Source organism: Vanessa atalanta, chromosome W, assembly GCF_905147765.1.
Source record: "Vanessa atalanta chromosome W, ilVanAtal1.2, whole genome shotgun sequence".
Classification (NCBI taxonomy): Eukaryota; Metazoa; Arthropoda; class Insecta; order Lepidoptera; family Nymphalidae; genus Vanessa; species Vanessa atalanta.
The window spans coordinates 5,433,549-5,455,953 of NC_061901.1; the positions used below are offsets into that span (position 1 = coordinate 5,433,549).

Consider the following 22,405-nt stretch of genomic DNA (forward strand, 5'->3'; position numbering starts at 1 on the left):
CGACAGCGTGACGTGCGGTACGGATAGGATTACGTTCCGTGCGGCCATTTAACCTCTTTTATTTAATAATTACAAAGTGCATTTTACTGTTTGTGAATTAAAATGGATATTTTTGAAAATGATGATGTGTTGCACACATTCCGAGAAGACATAGAAGATATAAGGAATTTCAGGAACGGTATAGGGAGAAATAGGAAACGAAAAGTGTACAATACAAGAGCGAATCCAATGGAAGAATTGAGTGAAGAAGACTTTAAAAAACGCTACAGATTCAGCAAAGAAAATATGGAAAAAATTATTAATATTTTGAGAAATGATTTATCCATGGATAACCGGGGTGGCAGTATATCTGTGGAGTTGCAAGTAATGGCAGTTATCAGATACTGGGGCCGACACGAGGTAACTACTGACCATACATATTGTCTTGTCTTGTCCATTATTGTTATTAATTAATTCAGGCAGACAGTTGATATTATATATCGGATATTAGGTAGGCACCTCTAAAACTATCTAGAGAATTGCTAACATGATTTGTTTTTTTTCAGATTCAAGAAGACTGTGCCGAACTCCATGGTATGAGCCAGCAGACATTATCAAAAATGTGTAAAAGAGTTGCTATAGCATTGGCTTCAAAAAGTTCCATTTATATCAAAATGCCTTTAAATTTAAGAGAAGAGACAGAAACCATTACAAAATTTCAATCGATTTGTGGATTTCCACATATTATTGGAGCAATAGATTGCACTCATATTAAAATAAGAAAAGTTTCAGGAGATGCTGGTCAGTACTATGTGAACCGGAAAGGTCACTATTCAATAAACACTCAAGTAAGTAGTCATTCAATAAAACATAGTTTCTTTTACATATTGGTAAAGGTGAAAGTAACATTAATTTACAGGTTGTCTGCAATGCAGATTTAAAGATTTGCGATATTGTTTGCCACTGGAGAGGCAGCACTCATGATGCAAGAATCTGGCGTGAGAGTTCCATAAAAAGGAGATTCCAAGATAATGAATTTAAGGGAAAACTCATAGGAGACAGTGGTTACTCTTGTACTCCTCACTTACTCACCCCAGTTTTAAGGCCAAGAACTGAATCAGAACAGCAATACAACTATAGCCACATTCGCACAAGAAATGTTATAGAAAGATGTTTTGGTGTGTTAAAACAACGATTTCGAATACTTCTTGAAGTTATGAGAGGATCTTACAGTACAATCAAAACTACAATTGTAGCATGTGCAGTATTGCATAATTTAGCAATAGAATTTAAAGAGTTGTTAGATTATGGTATGCCATAATATAAAATTATAAAATAACTTAAATTCTGTTACCTTGACTTAAACATGTTCTATAATTAGGAACCTTTTTTCAGATCCAACTTATAGAGACAGTGATGAAGACATTGAGGACATTGAACAGGGCTCTAATAATTTAACAAATATTACCAGAAATATTTTTATTGAAAATTACTTTTAATAAAATAAAACATATTTAATAAAAAAAACAGTTTCAATCCAGCATCTTTAACTTTTTTTCCCAATATTGCCGTTCCAACTCCAAAATTTCCTTCCTTTTTTTATGTATTTCTTCCTCTTGTAGCTCTTTGTTTTCCTTTGCTTTTTTTTGTTAATAAAAATAATTGGTGTTCATAATCATCCTGTAACAAAACAAACATCTGGCATAAATATATATACCAAGTCAAACAAAGTAACAAATATTAACTTCATTGCTCATTCTTGAACAAATTTATCAAACTTTCTGATGTAACTAACTACTAAATAAAGTACTGTGACTAAATTGGCTTACCATTTTAGTTTGTTTTTTTGAGGGTTTATAAAGTTTCCTTTTTATATTGTTTTTATTTCTCAGAACAGTTTCTGATGTTGAAGCGAGTGGTGTGATTTGTATTTCTGCTTCAGGATTTACTAACTGCAAATGAAAAAAAAGCATATGAGCATGAACAAATAATTTTATAAAAAAAAGTTCATCAAGTGAAAATCAATAATTGTATACAATACCTCAATTGATTTCTCAGAATCTAAAATAACATTAACTGAGGATAGTATTGGTGGCACTTCTAATTCTGGCTGATGTATGTTTTTAATTTCAGCTGTGTGCGACTGCAATAAAAATATGTTTTAAAATATTTAATATTAATTATCAATTATTTAACATAGATGAGTAACCAATTTTAAACAATACATACCTGTTTTATTGTTTTCATAAATGCACTGTCGCTGTCAAATGCATTGCTGTCCACCACAAACTCATTTGGTATAGACTGAATGATTTCAAGGTCTTCAGGTGGGGGGCTTGGTGGTGGAGGCCCTCCTCCTGTCATCAGCCTAGCGCGTCGATATTCCGACTTCCTACTTTTTACTTGACCTTTTGTATTTCGCCACTGGGTTATCAACTGAGTCAGGTCTCGTTGTTTATTGTTCAGACTGTTAAAACTGTAAAAAAAGGTTAATTTCATTAATTTTATACATGCCTAGTTAATATTATTTCCTAATTATAAGTGCACGATGTTATAAATTTATTGTTACCTAGACAGTATCTCTTGCCAAGCCGCTTTCTTTTGTGCATGCGTATTTGTAGAGCAGTCTTTCTTCTCTATAATATAAATTTTTTCAATTATAAGTTGTCTTAATAGTCTCTGCAAGAAAGTAACAAGATTAAAACATCAATCGTAAACGGTCTGAATAGAAAGATGAATAACAACACCAATATAGCACGTGAAAATACATATAAAAGTAAAAATATGAAAATACCTTTTCTTCTTCGTCCCAGTTCGAAGAGCGGGCCCTTTTCTTAGTGGGCTTCGTTTCTATTTGATGTTCCATTTTAATAAACAATAGTCGAGTGAGGAAGAGAAATACTGTTGTCGAACGATTGAAACAATTCAAAACAAGTTACACTCGATTAAATTACCACGCACGCCGGTTTGACAGCAAAAATAGTGAAATGACTTCAGTTTGACATTTCGTATTTTTAATTTTTGCCTTGGGTGACGGCATTTTGGCAGTGCAACATGACTAATTGGTCAGTGTTGGTAGAGTAAAATAAAAATCCCGTTAATTAACCGTTCATTAACTAAGTAAACCTTAAACAACGTTTTTAAGTAAGAAGTAGTTAATTACTAATTAAGAAGTTAATAAGTGATTAGTTAATTAGTCTCTAAGATGTTGATTAGTTGATTTTTATAAGTAAGGCCGTAAAAAGATAAGTAGGCACGCGCTATACCAACGTTTCTATGCGTATTGCACTGCAGGTGGTTGTTGACCAATTTTGTCGACCTGATTTGATGATATAGCAAATATTACTTCTTTACGTGTCCACTTCTTAATACCCTTTTTACATCTTGTCACAGTTATGTAGAATCCGAAACACAAGATTATTATAATCACAGTTATAAAAATAATTGAATATGTTTCGATCTTTTGCTCGATTGCACTGGAACTGGCGCCATTCGCGCCATTTTGCGCAATTACCATTTCCTCTTGTTTACTGTATGATTTTCCCATTTTATTACAAGTTAAAGAAATCTTCACAATAGAAATGAACAAAATTCTACAAAATTGTGTAAAAAAATAAAACTGATAGTTGTATATATTTGAAAAAAAAAATGCATATGTCTTAACCTAGTTAATTTATACGTAAACTTATAGTCTAGTGAATGCTATGCGAGGCTATGCTACTCAGTTCAGTGCTATACTAATGGCGATAAATGTTTATTAGAGCTTTATCGTATCGCCTAGCATAACATTCGCTTGCACTGTACACAAACTTATTGTAAAAACCTAACCGGCGGTTTTATCACGCTGCCCGAACGTGTGGTATGATACATATTGCTAACGGGTTCAATTCTCGTTTGCGCAATAGTTACCATACTTGAACTCTCTGTACTAGCGTTATCATCAGACGTTTCCTTCAAAACGTATGCAGGCTTTAATCTATCGATAGATATATTAGCTTTTCTATCGGGCAACTGAATAGTGTAGACCTTGGACCCCTTGTGTAAAACGCTGTTAGAACTAGTATAAACCAATCAATATAAATTGTCGTAGTTGTCTACGTGGCTCACTAGTTGGAGCCAGTGTCTATGTCACTTTATTGACTTTTCTGTTCGGTCGTATTACACTATGATTCTCTCTTGTGTCAACTGTTGTCACCATGTCATGTGCTGTCTGGATTATTAAATAAATCGCAGTATACTAATATGATCTTCACTTATTTTCGCCCAATCCCATCAGGTTATGGGCCCAGGATACGCGATAAATAAGTGTGCGTAAACATTTAAAAATAAAAATTAAAAAAAAAGGAAAACGATGTCGCGTAAGCACGCGGTGTCAGTGCCGGCGCCATCATCTTCAACAGCAACAAGTTCCGGAATTACAGTCACTTTCGAGAAGCTTAGTGGAATATCTAACTACGGAAACTGGAAGTTTATGATGCGGATGTATTTAGTCCATGAAGATTTATGGGATTGTATCGAAGAATCTGCACTGGGTGTTCCCATGGTCAATGACAACCGCAAACAACTACGAGCACTCGCAAAGATATGTTTGATGGTTCAACCATCGTCTTTTTCCCACGTTAGAAATGCTGCCACTGGTTACGAGGCATGGAACAACCTAAAGACAGCCTATGAAGTCGTATTGGACTTTTACGCACGTTATTTGGATTAAAATTAGAACAATTTAATGACATGGAAGCGTATATCTTGAGAATCACGGACTTGGATCAACAATTACGAGACATAAACGCTCCATTAGAAGATGATTTCCTGTCAGTGTTAATGCTAAGCGGTTTACCTCCTGACTATGATCCGCTTATCATGGCTTTAGAAAATTCGAACATTAAATTGTGCAGTGAAACAGTGAAAAGTAAATTATTACAAGAAAATTTACGCAGAGACTTCGACAAGAGTGAAGGTGCGATGTTCACAAAGAAATCCTCTACAAAAGGTTTCAACAAACATCCAAAATGCTTCATTTGCAAGAAACCAAATCATTTCGCTAAAAACTGTCCAACTAAAACTAACAATAATAATAATAATAAACGGGGTGAAAGTGAAAAATATGAGAAAGCGTGGAACGGAACATTATTGACAGCATTAGCTGTGAACATTGACTCGAATGCCTGGTATGTCGACTCCGGCGCTACTTGTCATATGACAAATAACAAAAATCTATTGAAAAACTATGTTGTGAACACTCCGCGGTTAGTTACAGTTGCTAATAATCAGAAAATGCATAGTGAAGGTCATGGTGAGGTGGAATTATTGTTGAAAGGACAAACTCATGTTACAAAATTAAATGAGGTTATTTTTGTGCCAGGACTATCAACAAACCTTATTTCCGTAAGCAAAATGGCTTCTAAGGGATTTGAAGTTCATTTTGACACTGAAAAATGTAATGTTTATTATGGAAAAGTGCCAATTGCAAGTGCTACAAAGGTAAATGGTGTCTATGAACTGGACACAGTGAGTCAACAATCAATAAATAGTCATGAGCTAGCTGCAACATGTCAACCAGGAGCTTTGGTGGAGCCCCAGATGCAGTATGTGGATGAAAAACGTACAGAAGCTGTGAATTTGTGTGAAGCGAATCAATCACAAGAGATTTGGCATCGGAGACTCGGACACCTGAACAGACGGAGTATGGATTTACTGAAACAAGGTATGGCAAGTGGGATTAATTACACTTATAGTAAAAGTAATCCTTGTGCAGCATGTATTAAAGGGAAGCAGAGCAGAATACCATTCCCAAAACAATCCTTTAGTCGAGCCACTGAGAAATTAGGTCTCATACATTCTGATTTATATGGGCCTATGTCAGTTTCTTCATTTAGTGGTGCCAAGTATCTATTAACATTTATAGATGACTACACTAGGATGACATTTGGTTATTTTATTAAAAGCAAAGACAAAGTTCTGTCTGTATTCAAGATCTTTAAGAGTTTTGTAGAAAATCAAACTAATTTGAAAATAAAGATGATAAGAACGGATAATGATTGTGAATATGTAAATAAACATTTCCAGACATTCCTTCAAGAGCATGGCATCGTGCACCAGACGACTGTACCCTACTCTCCACAACAGAATGGAGCTGCGGAAAGGGCAAATCGCACAATTATGGAGGCCGGACGATGTATGCTACAAGATGCAGATATGGACCAAAGGTTCTGGGCAGAGGCCTTGAATACAGCAATTTTTATCAAGAATAAATCACCAAGTAAAGCGGTAAGAGGAACCACACCAGAAGAAAAATGGTCTGGTTGTAAAGTTAATTTATCAAATTTGAGAATATTTGGCTGTGTTGCTTATGCAATGATCCCCGATGAGAGGCGTAAGAAACTAGATGATGATGATTGTAATGAGTCAAAAGGATACAGACTAATTGATCCTCAAAGTCCTTCCAAATGTATTAAATCTAGAGATGTGTGCTTCTTAGAAGGAATGATGTATAAAGACTTAAAATTAAATCAGAATAATACTACTACTGATTGTCATATAAATTTTAATAATGAAATAGAAAATGTTGTGAGAACAAATGATGACAATGATGTCAATCCCTTGCCTATTGGAGAGTTATATGACTCAATTACAACTAATTCAACTGTTTCTGACTCCAGTGCCGTGAATGACCCCAATGATGTCACATGGTATCCAGACATGACTCAAGATCAAAATTCTAGCTCTTATGAAGATATTGATGAAAGTGTGAATACTGCAATTGCAATGAAAGCAACACCTTATGATGGAGAACCACAGACAATTGAGGAAGCATTATCGGGACCTGAAAAGGAACACTGGAGAGAAGCTATTGAAGATGAATATAAATCATTTGAGAAAAATGGGGCTTGGAGTTTGACATTACTGCCTGAAGGAAAGAAGGCTGTGCGCTGTAAGTGGGTTTTTAAGAAGAAACTAGGACCAGAAGGTCAGTTACTTCGGTATAAAGCACGCCTTGTAGCTAAAGGTTATACTCAGCAATACGGGATTGACTACAAAGAAACCTACTCACCTGTGGTACGATATTCTACTATATGTACATTGATTTTCCTGGCGGTAAATCTAAACTTACACATTGATCACATGGATGTAAAGACAGCATTCTTAAACGGTGATTTGCAAGAGACTGTTTATATGGAGCAGCCTAATGGATACAAGATAAATGGTAAAGAAAACCATGTATTTAAACTTCATAAGGCTATATATGGGCTTAAGCAACCCTCAAAGGCATGGTATGACAAGATAGATAATGCCTTGACAGATCTTCAGTTTAGAAAAACACTGAGTGAACCTTGTGTTTACATTAAATCAGACAACTCAGGAAATATTATTATATTAGCATTGTATGTTGATGACATTTTAATTATAAGTAAAGATACACCAGAAAAGAAAGCACTCAAGGAGAAGCTGATGAAGAGGTTTGAAACAAAAGATCTTGGCCGAGCTACACATGTATTAGGAATGAGATTAAATCAAAAACTAAATCAAACTACATTAGATCAGAAAAACTATATACAGAAGGTATTAGATCAGTTTAATATGATTGATTGTAAGCCTGTAAGTACACCTCTGGAATGTGGCATGAAGCTTGAGAAAGGAGACCAAACTGATATGGATTCCAAGTATAGAAGTCTAGTGGGATGTATTATGTATAAGCCCCGCAAGTTGATATTGCGATGGAACCTTGTCACAATAACAGCTGCGTGACGTCATCCGTCGCAAAAAAGTACAGATAGCAAAAAAAAAAATTAATAAAAAGTAAATAAGCTAGGGTTATGGGTTTATTTGTAAGGCTCTAGACAGACAGACTGCATTCCGACTGCAAAATTGCAGTTAATTAATGTGTGGGTTATGTGGTAAATAATTATAAATAAAACCAGGTTGGTATGTAAAAAGTGTATGTTTATTTAAAATATTAGCCTATTTTTTCAATCCCACTCATATTGTCTTCCGAATCAGAACTACTTTCTGTATCAGTTGTTTCAGATTCACTGTCGTCTGCCGTATTTATGATAATTAACTCATCAGTTATTCTATCTTTCTGCCAATATTCCTCTTCGAGTCTTTTCACGTGGTTTACTTCCTTACGCCAGTCACCTGGAGTTATTGATGCCAACGCCTCCAACGTCAGAGATTCAATTCGACTCTCTAACTGCTCCACATTCTTTTCTGACACCCTCATTTTGACTAGGTTCCAGATGTACTCAATAGGGTTGAGGTCGCAGTTGTACGGCGGCAATCTAACGACCTCATGGCCATTGTCAGCTAATAACTTGTCGATTTTATAATTTTTTGGCGGTTTGTGCTGTTTAATTAATAAATATAGTTCTGGTTTTGTACTCTCGCTGGGAAATTCGATGTTGTTAGCTTGTAGCCACTCAACCATCACCTGTTTTCTATTATTCATGTTTGGTGGCTTATTCTCTTCCTTACTGTGATAAGGGGCGTTGTCCATCACAATTATGGAGTTGCGGGGTATATTGGGTAGTAATTTTTCTATAAGCCACTTTGTAAAATTCTCCGCATTCATTTGGTCGTGATAATCCCCCGTTTTGGTGTCTGCCTTAAACATTAAAAGGGCATTGTCAACAAAGCCAGTTTCGCTTCCCGCGTGAACTATTATCCATCGGCGGCCGGGGCTGTCGTTCCGTCTCACTCCAACATCGGTTGCTGTTTGCCAACATTTTTTTACTGTGTAGTGCGCGTGTATCCACGTTTCGTCGAGTTAAATAACGGGTCTTTTGTTAGCACCAAGCGAGTCGTTTTGTTTCATACGGCGTAAATATTTAGCCCTCCACGCTTGTATTTGGGGTCTTTCAATTAGAGCCAGTCTTTTTTGATAACATCTTTTAAATTGGTAGCCTAAATCACTTTTAATTATTTTTCTTAATGTAGTTTCACTACCAGTATAATTAAGGTCTACTTTTGCAGCCGCCAAGATTTTGCGCATTGTAGGAATTTCTTTTCTCACCGTATACATTGAATGAATGATATTTCTTAATGCTGTTAGTGAAAATCCGTCGAAATATTCCTTCCTTTGCCTTTTTGCTTTGGTAGGAGTTCTCATTTTGCTGCCACTTGCTGTTGCTGACTCATGCTCTCGTCGTAATTTCGTCACAGTATTTTTTGCAACGCCTGTGGCACAAGCCACCCGTTCCGTGACTTTGGTAGAATTTTGTAAAATATTCAAAATGTCTATTACTAGTTGCTTCGACATTAAAATGTCCTCAGTGGTGTCCGAAGCACTTTTTAAGGCACGGTTTATATTTTGGATAACTAACTTAGAGTCCTCTTTCTCTTTTACAAAATAATTGTCCACTTTAATTATCATTTCACGAGCACGACTGTTAATTAATTTCTTACTCATTTTAACGGGTAACAGGTAACAAAACTAAACAACAAAACTTAACAATAAAACAGGATAACAAAAACAAAAAGCTATAGGTAACAAGTACTCGATGCACGTAAGCGCGGGCTGGCCCTGCGAACGGTACTGACGGTGCGCGTCGACGACGTCACCAAAATGGCCGCCAATCGCAATATCAACTTGCGGGGATAGTACATAGCCATTTGTACTAGACCAGATATTATGCATGCAGCAAGTTTTCTCAGCCAATTTAATAACTGTCATTCTGATGCACACTGGAAAGCAGCCAAACGTGTATTGCGATATCTAAAAGGAACTATTAATTATAACATAGTATATGAAAAATCCTCATTAAGTATTACAGGATATGTAGATGCAGATTAGGGGTCTAATAAGCTAGATCGTCGCTCGTATACTGGTTATGTATTTAAATTAGGAAATTCAACAGTGTCATGGGAAAGCCGAAAACAAAGAACTGTGGCCCTATCAAGCACCGAAGCCGAATACATGGCTTTATGTGAAGGAGCAAAGGAGGCTAAATTTCTTAGAAGTTTTCTTTATGAATGCTTAGGTAAACATATATCAGTAACTTTGTTCAATGATAGTCAGTCAGCGCAGAACATTTGTAAAAGTTATGTTAATCATAGCCGTAGTAAACACATTGATATAAAACATCACTTTGTACGACAAATTGTTGATGATAAAATTGTAATTTTAAAATACTTATCTACTGAAAATATGCCAGCTGATGTCCTAACTAAATGCTTAAGTAAAGATAAACATTTTAATTGTGTAATAAATCTTGGATTACATATTGTTTAGTTTAAGGGCAGGTGTTAGAACTAGTATAAACCAATCAATATAAATTGTCGTAGTTGTCTACGTGGCTCACTAGTTGGAGCCAGTGTCTATGTCACTTTATTGACTTTTCTGTTCGGTCGTATTACACTATGATTCTCTCTCTTGTGTCAACTGTTGTCACCATGTCATGTGCTGTCTGGATTATTAAATAAATCGCAGTATACTAATATGATCTTCACTTATTTTCGCCCTATCCCATCAAACGCGATATGGACCGTCGTAAGGGCGTTTTAAAGGTCTGCGTACCGTATCATCTCTGACAAAAACGAAATCGCAATTTGCTACCTCACTATGTACGAAAAACGCGCGAGAGTTACCATGTGGTTCTGGTATTGGTCTTAGCTGTTTTATGTACTTTTGTATATTATTTACTAATGTATGAGGCTCTGAAATACTCACCTGGGTCTGGTCGCAGAAATCTCCTGGAAGACGTAACGTACGGCCAAAGGTAAGTTCAGCTGCTGATACTCCGCTGTCACTGCGAACTGCTGCTCTGAGACCTAATAAAACGGTAGGTAATTCCTCTACCCATGACTTACTGTTCAAACGTGACATGAGCGCTGCTTTCAAGGTTCTGTGCCAGCGCTCGACAGCTCCGTTAGCCTGAGTATGGTAAGCCGTGGTGCGTATCCTGTTAACACCTAATAATTTCAAAAGTTGTTGAAAGAGTGAACTTTCAAATTGACGACCTTGGTCGGTTGTCAATTTCACTGGACATCCGTAACGACAGATCCAATTGATATATAACTCTTTCGCGACTGTCTCTGCGTTAATATCTCGTAAAGGATAAGCCTCCGGCCAACGCGTACAACTATCTACGATCGTCAAACAATATCTATATCCCTCTTGCGAAATCGGTAACTGGATTAAATCAATATGTATGTGCTCAAAACGATTAGCATGTGGAAATTGATTTAAATTTGAAAATGTATGACTATTTACTTTCGCTCGTTGACAATTTAAACAAGACTTTGACCATTTGTTAATGTCGCTATTCATATTAGGCCAAAAATATTTTTTACAGACTAATTTACGAGTGGCTCGAATACCTGGATGACTAAGGTCATGCACACTATGAAATGCTATCCGCCTAAATGCTTTTGGTATATAAGGTCTCGCATTCTCTGTGGATACGTCGCAATATATCGGTTTATTACTGTTAGGTATAAATAATTTCTTAAAATTGTTAAAGGTTGCATTGGAATGTAAGTAAGTATCGGTTTCTTGCAATTCCGCAATTTTGTCAAAGTCGAGCGTCGTGGGACAATAAATTGTGTCAACACGTGACAATGAATCAGCTACTTCGTTACTATGCCTACTAATATGATGTATGTCTGTGGTGAATTCACTAATGTACATTAAATGCCTAATTCTACGGGGTGTCTCGTCAGAATCTTTTCCTAATTTCGAAAATGCGTATGTTAATGGTTTATGATCAGTATACACGGTGATCCGGTGTCCCTCGAATATTTTACGAAAGTGTTTAATTGCCATATAAATAGCTAATAATTCGCGATCGTAAGTAGAATATTTTTGCTGGGCAACGGTTAGCTTTTTAGAAAAGTAGCCTAATGGTTCCCAAATTCCATTTACCTGCTGTTGTAAAACTGCACCTAAACACGTATCAGATGCATCCGTCATCAAAGCGAGAGTCGTGTCTGTTCTCGGATGAGACAACGTAGCGGCCGTTTTTAGACCTAACTTACATTGTTCAAAGGCTTCACTTGCCTCTTTTGACCACTGAATTGCACTTTTATCTTTCTTTTTAGAACTGCCAAGGTACTGATTTAATAAAGATTGATAGGACGCTGCGTTTGGCAAGTGTAAACGATAAAAATTGACCATACCTAATAATCGTCGAAGTTTTTCGACTGTATCTGGCTTCGGGTAGTTGATGATAGCCTGGACCTTGTCTTCGGTCGGGCGATTACCCTGTGATGAAACATGATATCCTAAATATTCTAAGGAAGAGTGTCCGAAAACACATTTAGACAAATTTATTGTTATGCCGTACTTACTTAATCGTTGAAATATGATCTTTAAATGCTCTAGGTGTTGGGTTTCATTTTTACTTACAATAAGCGCGTCATCGATATAATTGAAAACGAAATCTAATCCCTGAAAAACAGTGTCCATAAAGCGTTGAAATGACTGAGCTGCATTTCGCAACCCAAAGGTCATTCTAGGAAATTCAAAGAGTCCGAAAGGTGTCACTATTGCAGTTTTTTCAATATCACTTGGTGCGGTCTCGATATAATGATATGCTCTATTTATGTCGATTTTCGAAAAAATGTTCTTCCCGGCTAACAAGTAGGTAAAATCTTGCAAACGTGGGTTCGGGTATCTATCGGGTTTCGTAATCGCATTAAGGCGGCGATAGTCTCCGCATGGTCTAATGTCACCATTCTTTTTTTGTACTACATGTAAAGGACTAGACCACGAACTTTTTTAAGGAAGACAGGTACCCAATTCCATCATTTTTTGAAATTCCTCCTTAACGCGTTTGTATCTAGCGGGTGGCAGCGGTCTCGCACGAGCGAACACCGGTGGTCCCGTAGTTTCGATACAGTGCTGTACTGTAGTTGGTAGGGTCCGTGAATTGGTCCGTGAATGTTACAGGTTTAGTGATACTCGGAAACTGCGATAAAAGGTTATGATACGGCTGATTTATGCTAACAGAAAGTACAGAAGGTTCATTATTGTTTACAATAGCCGTTATTATATTTAAGTCGGTAACCTGATCGATGAGTTTTCGTGAATTGACGTCAACAAGAAGTTTGTGGTGGCTTAAAAAATCGGCTCCTAATATTGGTTGTTTGACGTCTGCAATTACGAAATCCCATCGATAAGGTCGGCGTAAATTAAAATTTAATATAAGCGATCTCACTCCTTACGTTTTAATTTGTGTCCCGTTTGCGGCGAATAACGCATAGTCACTACACTTGCGGGTTTTATCTAATTTTGTTACTGGTAAAACGGAAACATTAGCGCCAGTATCAATTAAAAAATATAAACCTGTATTGCGGTCCATGATGCGTAGGCGGCGACAAGGAGAGACAGCACAGAGATCCGCCTGTGTCTGCGCCTCTTCTAGTTTTCCGGGTGTTTTCTCCACGCGCAAGGTTCTGCACATTTGATTGCCCTCGCGCGGAAACGGTGATGGTAATAGCATAGCCAATCTGGGCTCTCCGGAGTGCGCCGCGGTCTTTGTGACGAAGGATCACGACTTCGATTTCGGGATGTTGAGCGTGTGCGACCGCCATCTCGACGGTGTTGAAATCTTGGCCTTGTTCTTTTTAATTCCGCAACTTCGCACCTAAGTTTGGCTATTTCTGCCATTATCCGATCGGTATCGGTCGACGTGTGGGGCTTTACATGGGCTATTTCCGCGATCTGCATGGGTTTCGAAGTTTCCACGATCTTGTCGGCGATGACGGCGAGATTTTCCAACTCCTTAACCTCGGTGACTGCAAGTCCGGCGCGGACTGACGATGGAAGGTGTCCTTGCCACAGTATACGGAGAGTGTCATCCGGAATTTTATCTCTAGCGAGGTCTCTCATCCGCCTCAAAAGTTGTGAGGGTTTTTGTTCCCCCAGCTCCATCTCGCTCAACAGTTTTTAAAATTGGCGAGTCTCCGATTCTTCAAACACGGTCAATAAACGGGCCTTGAGAGCTTCATACTTTTTGACCTCCGGCGGATGCAAAAGAATATCGCTCACCTGTTGCACTACATCCTTCCCCAATTTGGCGATCACGTGGTTGAATTTTACTTCATCACTGAATTTTTACGGGTTGAGTACTGCCTCGCATTGTACGAACCATAGTCTCGGCTGGTCGCACCAGAATTCGGGAATTCTCGAGGTTACTGTGATTGACGCTAACTCCACTACATCCGATTGTGATCTTATTAGTGTAGTCATGGTCCTTTTCTACTTAAAAAAAACCTTACAGGTAGATCACGCCGGGGTCACCACTTTAGAGTAATCCTATATGGTGATAGTTACGGGATGTAGAAATAATATGCGAGACTTCTTAGTTGACACGTTTATTTGTCGCTACAGTTGGTAAGCGAGTGAGTTTTCAGAGGTGTCGCGCTAACATTTATACCAAACACAAAATATATACTAAGCACTATTTGTACCCCTACAGTATTATTATCCGTCTTCCCCAAGCCTTTAATGGATACGTTTATGTTTATATTGAATTGGTATAACAGTGACTTAACTTTATTTTCTCTATAAAGTAATGTTAAGCCTTTCGTGCTACTTATATTTAGTCGGTATATATATATATATATATATATATATATATATATATATATATATATATATATATATATTTGTGAACTATAATTTTTCACTGATTTCATTGAATATAGCAATATTTTTGTTCCGCTCCTCTTTGGCTTTTCTCATATTTTGTATGTCATCTTTATTGTATTGTAATCTGAATTTGATGTTTATGGACTCAGTTTCAATGACGTCGATTAATTCCTAACATCGTTTAAGGTCACCATCGAATTGTACTATATTTTACTGGGTAGGCATCACTAACTCATCACATATGTTACCTCCAAACGGCAATACTTAGCGTTTTTGTGTGTCTGATTGAAGGTTGAGTGAGCACTGAGCGAGTGTTACTACAGACGCAACGGGCATAACATCTTAGTTCCCTAGGTTGGCGGAGCATTGGCGATGTAAAGAATGGTAATTTTTTCTTACGACGCCAATGTCTATGGGCGGTGGTGAGCATTCTGCCCGTGCCAACCTTTTTTCTATAAACTTTAGAGTCGCTTTTGTCTTGAACGGTTTTGATTTAGTTCTGGTGATATAAGCTATTTAAGTCACAGTGGATAGCTTTCTTAATAGTCTCATTAAGAGCGTTAATCTTACATCCCATTTTGTACACTGCACTTCCTCTAGAAGTTCATAAAGCGCAAGGCTTTAATATCGACATTAAAAATACGAGTTTCGCAAGAAGCCAGAGCCCTTGTATGGCAGCCTTTTCTCATCCTGAGATTCTTAGCATCATCCATCCCGACGGAACCGAAGCCGGTACCGCAACTGGGAATAGCCGGGCTGCTGGGGACTGAGGGCCGTCGATCTGATGCGGTATTTATTTTGAGGGTCACGCTAGCCAGGCGGTATGGCGAGTTTTTCGATTAAATTGGTCTGCTGCACACTTGCCCCGCCCACGAGGAGAGAAACTGGTGAGCAGCACCAGTTACCGGGACGGGTACGCTGGGTGGTGTGACTCGGAATTGAGTTTCTAGCGGTATACATAGTTGAAGTATTGATAATGAAATATGTCGCATCCTTATCTCTCACCCGAATGCCCTCAGAAGCCCCCTTTCTTGTCCTGCCCCACTCGTTCGTTGTACTTAAACTTGATTGTATTGTAATCTGAATTCCATGATCTCTTTGGCGTCCAGCCACATATTCATTCAAAATGTATATACATACACATTCATCCACAAAGACATTCACGAATTAAAATAAAAAATAATTCAAATTAAAGTATTATATTCACCCGATTTAAATATCGGATTAACGGCGGAACAGATGATCGCATTCAGTACAATGGATTTAATATCTTATCTCTTGTGACGTTAATTTGGGTTCGATCCCTCGACGGTCGCGCCTACCTGTGCGAGCGCATCGTCCATCAGTCGGTCATTCGGTCAGTCGAGAATCTATTACCGACGTAAAATCCGTACCCCATTACGCTTACTCGCTGTTAAGGCTCAATTTATATAGATACATATCTGTATCTACGTGTTTAATTTTGTCATTCGTGCTTGTGCTTATTTGTTCTTTCTAAATATGTATATATAAATTGTGTAATGTTCTTTGTTTTCTGTATTGTGTATATAGATTATCTCGTGTGTAATATGTTATATATTTATATGGACTTGTGCGTGAGTATTATTTATTAACCGACCAGACACTCGCATAAAGTTAATATCTCCACTCGCCACCATCATATCTCAAGATCAAGTCTTAACGATGACCCTGGCAAAATACATATGAATTCACGTGAGTATTATTATCCGTCTTCCCCAAGCCTTTAATGGATACGTTTATGTTTATATTGAATTGGTATAACAGTGACTTAACTTTATTTTCTCTATAAAGTAATGTTAAGCATTTCGTGTTACTTATATTTAGTCGGTATATATGTCGGAGGAAGCCATTGATGGAGTTGCTTGTTGATTATTAAATAACATTATTATCGTAATTTAAGTAACGACCAATCAGAGCAGAGCACGTGGCTTGAGTGAGGTCGAGGCGTCATCTTTATATAAGGCAGTTTGACGGTTGTCACAAGCGGAGTTGTAAATTGGGAATGGATCGAGTTGGGTCCTTGAAGTTGGTTTATTGGTGGTGTTAAGAAGTGGCGCTTTGAACTCACTGCTCGGTCGTAACAGTTAAAACTTCTCTTTCTGATTATTATTAATTATCGGTTTGAGTGTGTAACTTTGATTTTGTCTGATTTAAACGTGCTGAAACTAAATTAAATATTGTGAAAACTATAATCAACGTGTTTTGTGTTCGCACTTTACCCTCATGACGCCCACTAAGCCCGTAACCATTGACAACGATGGCAACAAAAATGATGTTCTCCGACATATATATATATTTGTGAACTATAATTTTTCACTGATTTCATTGAATATAGCAATATTTTTGTTCCGCTCCTCTTTGGCTTTTCTCATATTTTGTATGTCATCTTTATTGTATTGTAATCTGAATTTGATGTTTATGGACTCAGTTTCAATGACGTCGATTAATTCCTAACATCGTTTAAGGTCACCATCGAATTGTACTATATTTTACTGGGTAGGCATCACTAACTCATCACATATGTTACCTCCAAACGGCAATACTTAGCGTTTTTGTGTGTCTGATTGAAGGTTGAGTGAGCACTGAGCGAGTGTTACTACAGACGCAACGGGCATAACATCTTAGTTCCCTAGGTTGGCGGAGCATTGGCGATGTAAAGAATGGTAATTTTTTCTTACGACGCCAATGTCTGTGGGCGGTGGTGAGCATTCTGCCCGTGCTAACCTTTTTTCTATAAACTTTAGAGTCGCTTTTGTCTTGAACGGTTTTGATTTAGTTCTGTTGATATAAGCTATTTAAGTCACAGTGGATAGCTTTCTTAATAGTCTCATTAAGAGCGTTAATCTTACATCCCATTTTGTACACTGCACTTCCTCTAGAAGTTCATAAAGCGCAAGGCTTTAATATCGACATTAAAAATAAGAGTTTCGCAAGAAGCCAGAGCCCTTGTATGGCAGCCTTTTCTCATCCTGAGATTCTTAGCATCATCCATCCCGACGGAACCGAAGCCGGTACCGCAACTGGGAATAGCCGGGCTGCTGGGGACTGAGGGCCGTCGATCTGGTGCGGTATTTATTTTGAGGGTCACGCTAGCCAGGCGGTATGGCGAGTTTTTCGATTAAATTGGTCTGCTGCACACTTGCCCCGCCCACGAGGAGAGAAACTGGTGAGCAGCACTAGTTACCGGGACGGGTACGCTGGGTGGTGTGACTCGGAATTGAGTTTCTAGCGGTATACATAGTTGAAGTATTGATAATGAAATATGTCGCATCCTTATCTCTCACCCGAATGCCCTCAGAAGCCCCCTTTCTTGTCCTGCCCCACTCGTTCGTTGTACTTAAACTTGATTGTATTGTAATCTGAATTCCATGATCTCTTTGGCGTCCAGCCACATATTCATTCAAAATGTATATACATACACATTCATCCACAAAGACATTCACGAATTAAAATAAAAAATAATTCAAATTAAAGTATTATATTCACCCGATTTAAATATCGGATTAACGGCGGAACAGATGATCGCATTCAGTACAATGGATTTAATATCTTATCTCTTGTGACGTTAATTTGGGTTCGATCCCTCGACGGTCGCGCCTACCTGTGCGAGCGCATCGTCCATCAGTCGGTCATTCGGTCAGTCGAGAATCTATTACCGACGTAAAATCCGTGCCCCATTACGCTTACTCGCTGTTAAGGCTCAATTTATATAGATACATATCTGTATCTACGTGTTTAATTTTGTCATTCGTGCTTGTGCTTATTTGTTCTTTCTAAATATGTATATATAAATTGTGTAATGTTCTTTGTTTTCTGTATTGTGTATATAGATTATCTCGTGTGTAATATGTTATATATTTATATGGACTTGTGCGTGAGTATTATTTATTAACCGACCAGACACTCGCATAAAGTTAATATCTCCACTCGCCACCATCATATCTCAAGATCAAGTCTTAACGATGACCCTGGCAAAATACATATGAATTCACGTGAGTATTATTATCCGTCTTCCCCAAGCCTTTAATGGATACGTTTATGTTTATATTGAATTGGTATAACAGTGACTTAACTTTATTTTCTCTATAAAGTAATGTTAAGCCTTTCGTGCTACTTATATTTAGTCGGTATATATATATATATATATATATATATATATTTGTGAACTATAATTTTTCACTGATTTCATTGAATATAGCAATATTTTTGTTCCGCTCCTCTTTGGCTTTTCTCATATTTTGTATGTCATCTTTATTGTATTGTAATCTGAATTTGATGTTTATGGACTCAGTTTCAATGACGTCGATTAATTCCTAACATCGTTTAAGGTCACCATCGAATTGTACTATATTTTACTGGGTAGGCATCACTAACTCATCACATATAATACCTCCAAACGGCAATACTTAGCGTTTTTGTGTGTCTGATTGAAGGTTGAGTGAGCACTGAGCGAGTGTTACTACAGACGCAACGAGCATAACATCTTAGTTCCCTAGGTTGGCGGAGCATTGGCGATGTAAAGAATGGTAATTTTTTCTTACGACGCCAATGTCTATGGGCGGTGGTGAGCATTCTGCCCGTGCCAACCTTTTTTCTATAAACTTTAGAGTCGCTTTTGTCTTGAACGGTTTTGATTTAGTTCTGGTGATATAAGCTATTTAAGTCACAGTGGATAGCTTTCTTAATAGTCTCATTAAGAGCGTTAATCTTACATCCCATTTTGTACACTGCACTTCCTCTAGAAGTTCATAAAGCGCAAGGCTTTAATATCGACATTAAAAATACGAGTTTCGCAAGAAGCCAGAGCCCTTGTATGGCAGCCGTTTCTCATCCTGAGATTCTTAGCATCATCCATCCCGACGGAAACGAAGCCGGTACCGCAACTGGGAATAGCCGGGCTGCTGGGGACTGAGGGCCGTCGATCTGGTGCGGTATTTATTTTGAGGGTCACGCTAGCCAGGCGGTATGGCGAGTTTTTCGATTAAATTGGACTGCTGCACACTTGCCCCGCCCACGAGGAGAGAAACTGGTGAGCAGCACCAGTTACCGGGACGGGTACGCTGGGTGGTGTGACTCGGAATTGAGTTTCTAGCGGTATACATAGTTGAAGTATTGATAATGAAATATGTCGCATCCTTATCTCTCACCCGAATGCCCTCAGAAGCCCCCTTTCTTCTCCTGCCCCACTCGTTCGTTGTACTTAAACTTGATTGTATTGTAATCTGAATTCCATGATCTCTTTGGCGTCCAGCCACATATTCATTCAAAATGTATATACATACACATTCATCCACAAAGACATTCACGAATTAAAATAAAAAATAATTCAAATTAAAGTATTATATTCACCCGATTTAAATATCGGATTAACGGCGGAACAGATGATCGCATTCAGTACAATGGATTTAATATCTTATCTCTTGTGACGTTAATTTGGGTTCGATCCCTCGACGGTCGCGCCTACCTGTGCGAGCGCATCGTCCATCAGTCGGTCATTCGGTCAGTCGAGAATCTATTACCGACGTAAAATCCGTGCCCCATTACGCTTACTCGCTGTTAAGGCTCAATTTATATAGATACATATCTGTATCTACGTGTTTAATTTTGTCATTCGTGCTTGTGCTTATTTGTTCTTTCTAAATATGTATATATAAATTGTGTAATGTTCTTTGTTTTCTGTATTGTGTATATAGATTATCTCGTGTGTAATATGTTATATATTTATATGGACTTGTGCGTGAGTATTATTTATTAACCGACCAGACACTCGCATAAAGTTAATATCTCCACTCGCCACCATCATATCTCAAGATCAAGTCTTAACGATGACCCTGGCAAAATACATATGAATTCACGTGAGTATTATTATCCGTCTTCCCCAAGCCTTTAATGGATACGTTTATGTTTATATTGAATTGGTATAACAGTGACTTAACTTTATTTTCTCTATAAAGTAATGTTAAGCCTTTCGTGCTACTTATATTTAGTCGGTATATATATATATATATATATATTTGTGAACTATAATTTTTCACTGATTTCATTGAATATAGCAATATTTTTGTTCCGCTCCTCTTTGGCTTTTCTCATATTTTGTATGTTATCTTTATTGTATTGTAATCTGAATTTGATGTTTATGGACTCAGTTTCAATGACGTCGATTAATTCCTAACATCGTTTAAGGTCACCATCGAATTGTACTATATTTTACTGGGTAGGCATCACTAACTCATCACATATGTTACCTCCAAACGGCAATACTTAGCGTTTTTGTGTGTCTGATTGAAGGTTGAGTGAGCACTGAGCGAGTGTTACTACAGACGCAACGGGCATAACATCTTAGTTCCCTAGGTTGGCGGAGCATTGGCGATGTAAAGAATGGTAATTTTTTCTTACGACGCCAATGTCTATGGGCGGTGGTGAGCATTCTGCCCGTGCCAACCTTTTTTCTATAAACTTTAGAGTCGCTTTTGTCTTGAACGGTTTTGATTTAGTTCTGGTGATATAAGCTATTTAAGTCACAGTGGATAGCTTTCTTAATAGTCTCATTAAGAGCGTTAATCTTACATCCCATTTTGTACACTGCACTTCCTCTAGAAGTTCATAAAGCGCAAGGCTTTAATATCGACATTAAAAATAAGAGTTTCGCAAGAAGCCAGAGCCCTTGTATGGCAGCCTTTTCTCATCCTGAGATTCTTAGCATCATCCATCCCGACGGAACCGAAGCCGGTACCGCAACTGGGAATAGCCGGGCTGCTGGGGACTGAGGGCCGTCGATCTGGTGCGGTATTTATTTTGAGGGTCACGCTAGCCAGGCGGTATGGCGAGTTTTTCGATTAAATTGGTCTGCTGCACACTTGCCCCGCCCACGAGGAGAGAAACTGGTGAGCAGCACCAGTTACCGGGACGGGTACGCTGGGTGGTGTGACTCGGAATTGAGTTTCTAGCGGTATACATAGTTGAAGTATTGATAATGAAATATGTCGCATCCTTATCTCTCACCCGAATGCCCTCAGAAGCCCCCTTTCTTGTCCTGCCCCACTCGTTCGTTGTACTTAAACTTGATTGTATTGTAATCTGAATTCCATGATCTCTTTGGCGTCCAGCCACATATTCATTCAAAATGTATATACATACACATTCATCCACAAAGACATTCACGAATTAAAATAAAAAATAATTCAAATTAAAGTATTATATTCACCCGATTTAAATATCGGATTAACGGCGGAACAGATGATCGCATTCAGTACAATGGATTTAATATCTTATCTCTTGTGACGTTAATTTGGGTTCGATCCCTCGACGGTCGCGCCTACCTGTGCGAGCGCATCGTCCATCAGTCGGTCATTCGGTCAGTCGAGAATCTATTACCGACGTAAAATCCGTGCCCCATTACGCTTACTCGCTGTTAAGGCTCAATTTATATAGATACATATCTGTATCTACGTGTTTAATTTTGTCATTCGTGCTTGTGCTTATTTGTTCTTTCTAAATATGTGTATATAAATTGTGTAATGTTCTTTGTTTTCTGTATTGTGTATATAGATTATCTCGTGTGTAATATGTTATATATTTATATGGACTTGTGCGTGAGTATTATTTATTAACCGACCAGACACTCGCATAAAGTTAATATCTCCACTCGCCACCATCATATCTCAAGATCAAGTCTTAACGATGACCCTGGCAAAATACATATGAATTCACGTGAGTATTATTATCCGTCTTCCCCAAGCCTTTAATGGATACGTTTATGTTTATATTGAATTGGTATAACAGTGACTTAACTTTATTTTCTCTATAAAGTAATGT

General features: G+C 37.9%; 4 protein-coding genes across 4 annotated transcripts; 1 reads left to right on the forward strand and 3 right to left on the reverse strand.

Annotated features, from left to right (window-relative positions):
- On the forward strand, positions 1-1,300 carry LOC125075581 (putative nuclease HARBI1). Its single transcript, XM_047687290.1, has 3 exons — positions 1-399; positions 546-827; positions 899-1,300. The coding sequence occupies exons 1-3, from the start codon at positions 103-105 to the stop codon at positions 1,298-1,300; spliced, it is 981 nt and encodes a 326-aa protein (XP_047543246.1). The 5' UTR covers positions 1-102.
- Positions 1,301-1,516: 216 nt separating this feature from the next.
- LOC125075697 lies at positions 1,517-3,104 on the reverse strand. The gene is made up of 6 exons (XM_047687407.1): positions 2,774-3,104; positions 2,549-2,658; positions 2,209-2,455; positions 2,021-2,122; positions 1,809-1,931; positions 1,517-1,659 (listed from the first exon to the last, which is right to left on the reverse strand). Exons 1-6 carry the CDS (start codon positions 2,843-2,845, stop codon positions 1,579-1,581), a joined length of 735 nt encoding a protein of 244 aa, XP_047543363.1. The 5' UTR covers positions 2,846-3,104; the 3' UTR covers positions 1,517-1,578.
- Positions 3,105-7,913: 4,809 nt separating this feature from the next.
- LOC125075700 lies at positions 7,914-8,721 on the reverse strand. Its single transcript, XM_047687412.1, has one exon. It carries the CDS (start codon positions 8,588-8,590, stop codon positions 7,934-7,936), a length of 657 nt encoding a protein of 218 aa, XP_047543368.1. The 5' UTR covers positions 8,591-8,721; the 3' UTR covers positions 7,914-7,933.
- Positions 8,722-13,336: 4,615 nt separating this feature from the next.
- Positions 13,337-13,849, reverse strand: LOC125075582. Its single transcript, XM_047687291.1, has one exon. The coding sequence runs from the start codon at positions 13,847-13,849 to the stop codon at positions 13,337-13,339; it is 513 nt and encodes a 170-aa protein (XP_047543247.1).
- Positions 13,850-22,405: the final 8,556 nt, after the last annotated feature.

Excerpts from the sequence above, each read along its gene's own strand:
- LOC125075581 (XM_047687290.1), top strand. The coding sequence starts at position 103 with ATGGATATTTTTGAAAATGATGATGTGTTGCACACATTCCGAGAAGAC. Across the intron at positions 400-545 it reads GATACTGGGGCCGACACGAG|ATTCAAGAAGACTGTGCCGA; the intron begins GTAACTACTGAC and ends GTTTTTTTTCAG. Across the intron at positions 828-898 it reads ACTATTCAATAAACACTCAA|GTTGTCTGCAATGCAGATTT; the intron begins GTAAGTAGTCAT and ends ATTAATTTACAG.
- LOC125075697 (XM_047687407.1), bottom strand. The coding sequence starts at position 2,845 with ATGGAACATCAAATAGAAACGAAGCCCACTAAGAAAAGGGCCCGCTCT. Across the intron at positions 2,659-2,773 it reads ACTGGGACGAAGAAGAAAAG|AGACTATTAAGACAACTTAT; the intron begins GTATTTTCATAT and ends ACTTTCTTGCAG. Across the intron at positions 2,456-2,548 it reads TGGCAAGAGATACTGTCTAG|TTTTAACAGTCTGAACAATA; the intron begins GTAACAATAAAT and ends CTTTTTTTACAG.
- LOC125075700 (XM_047687412.1), bottom strand. The coding sequence starts at position 8,590 with ATGTTTAAGGCAGACACCAAAACGGGGGATTATCACGACCAAATGAAT.
- LOC125075582 (XM_047687291.1), bottom strand. The coding sequence starts at position 13,849 with ATGGAGCTGGGGGAACAAAAACCCTCACAACTTTTGAGGCGGATGAGA.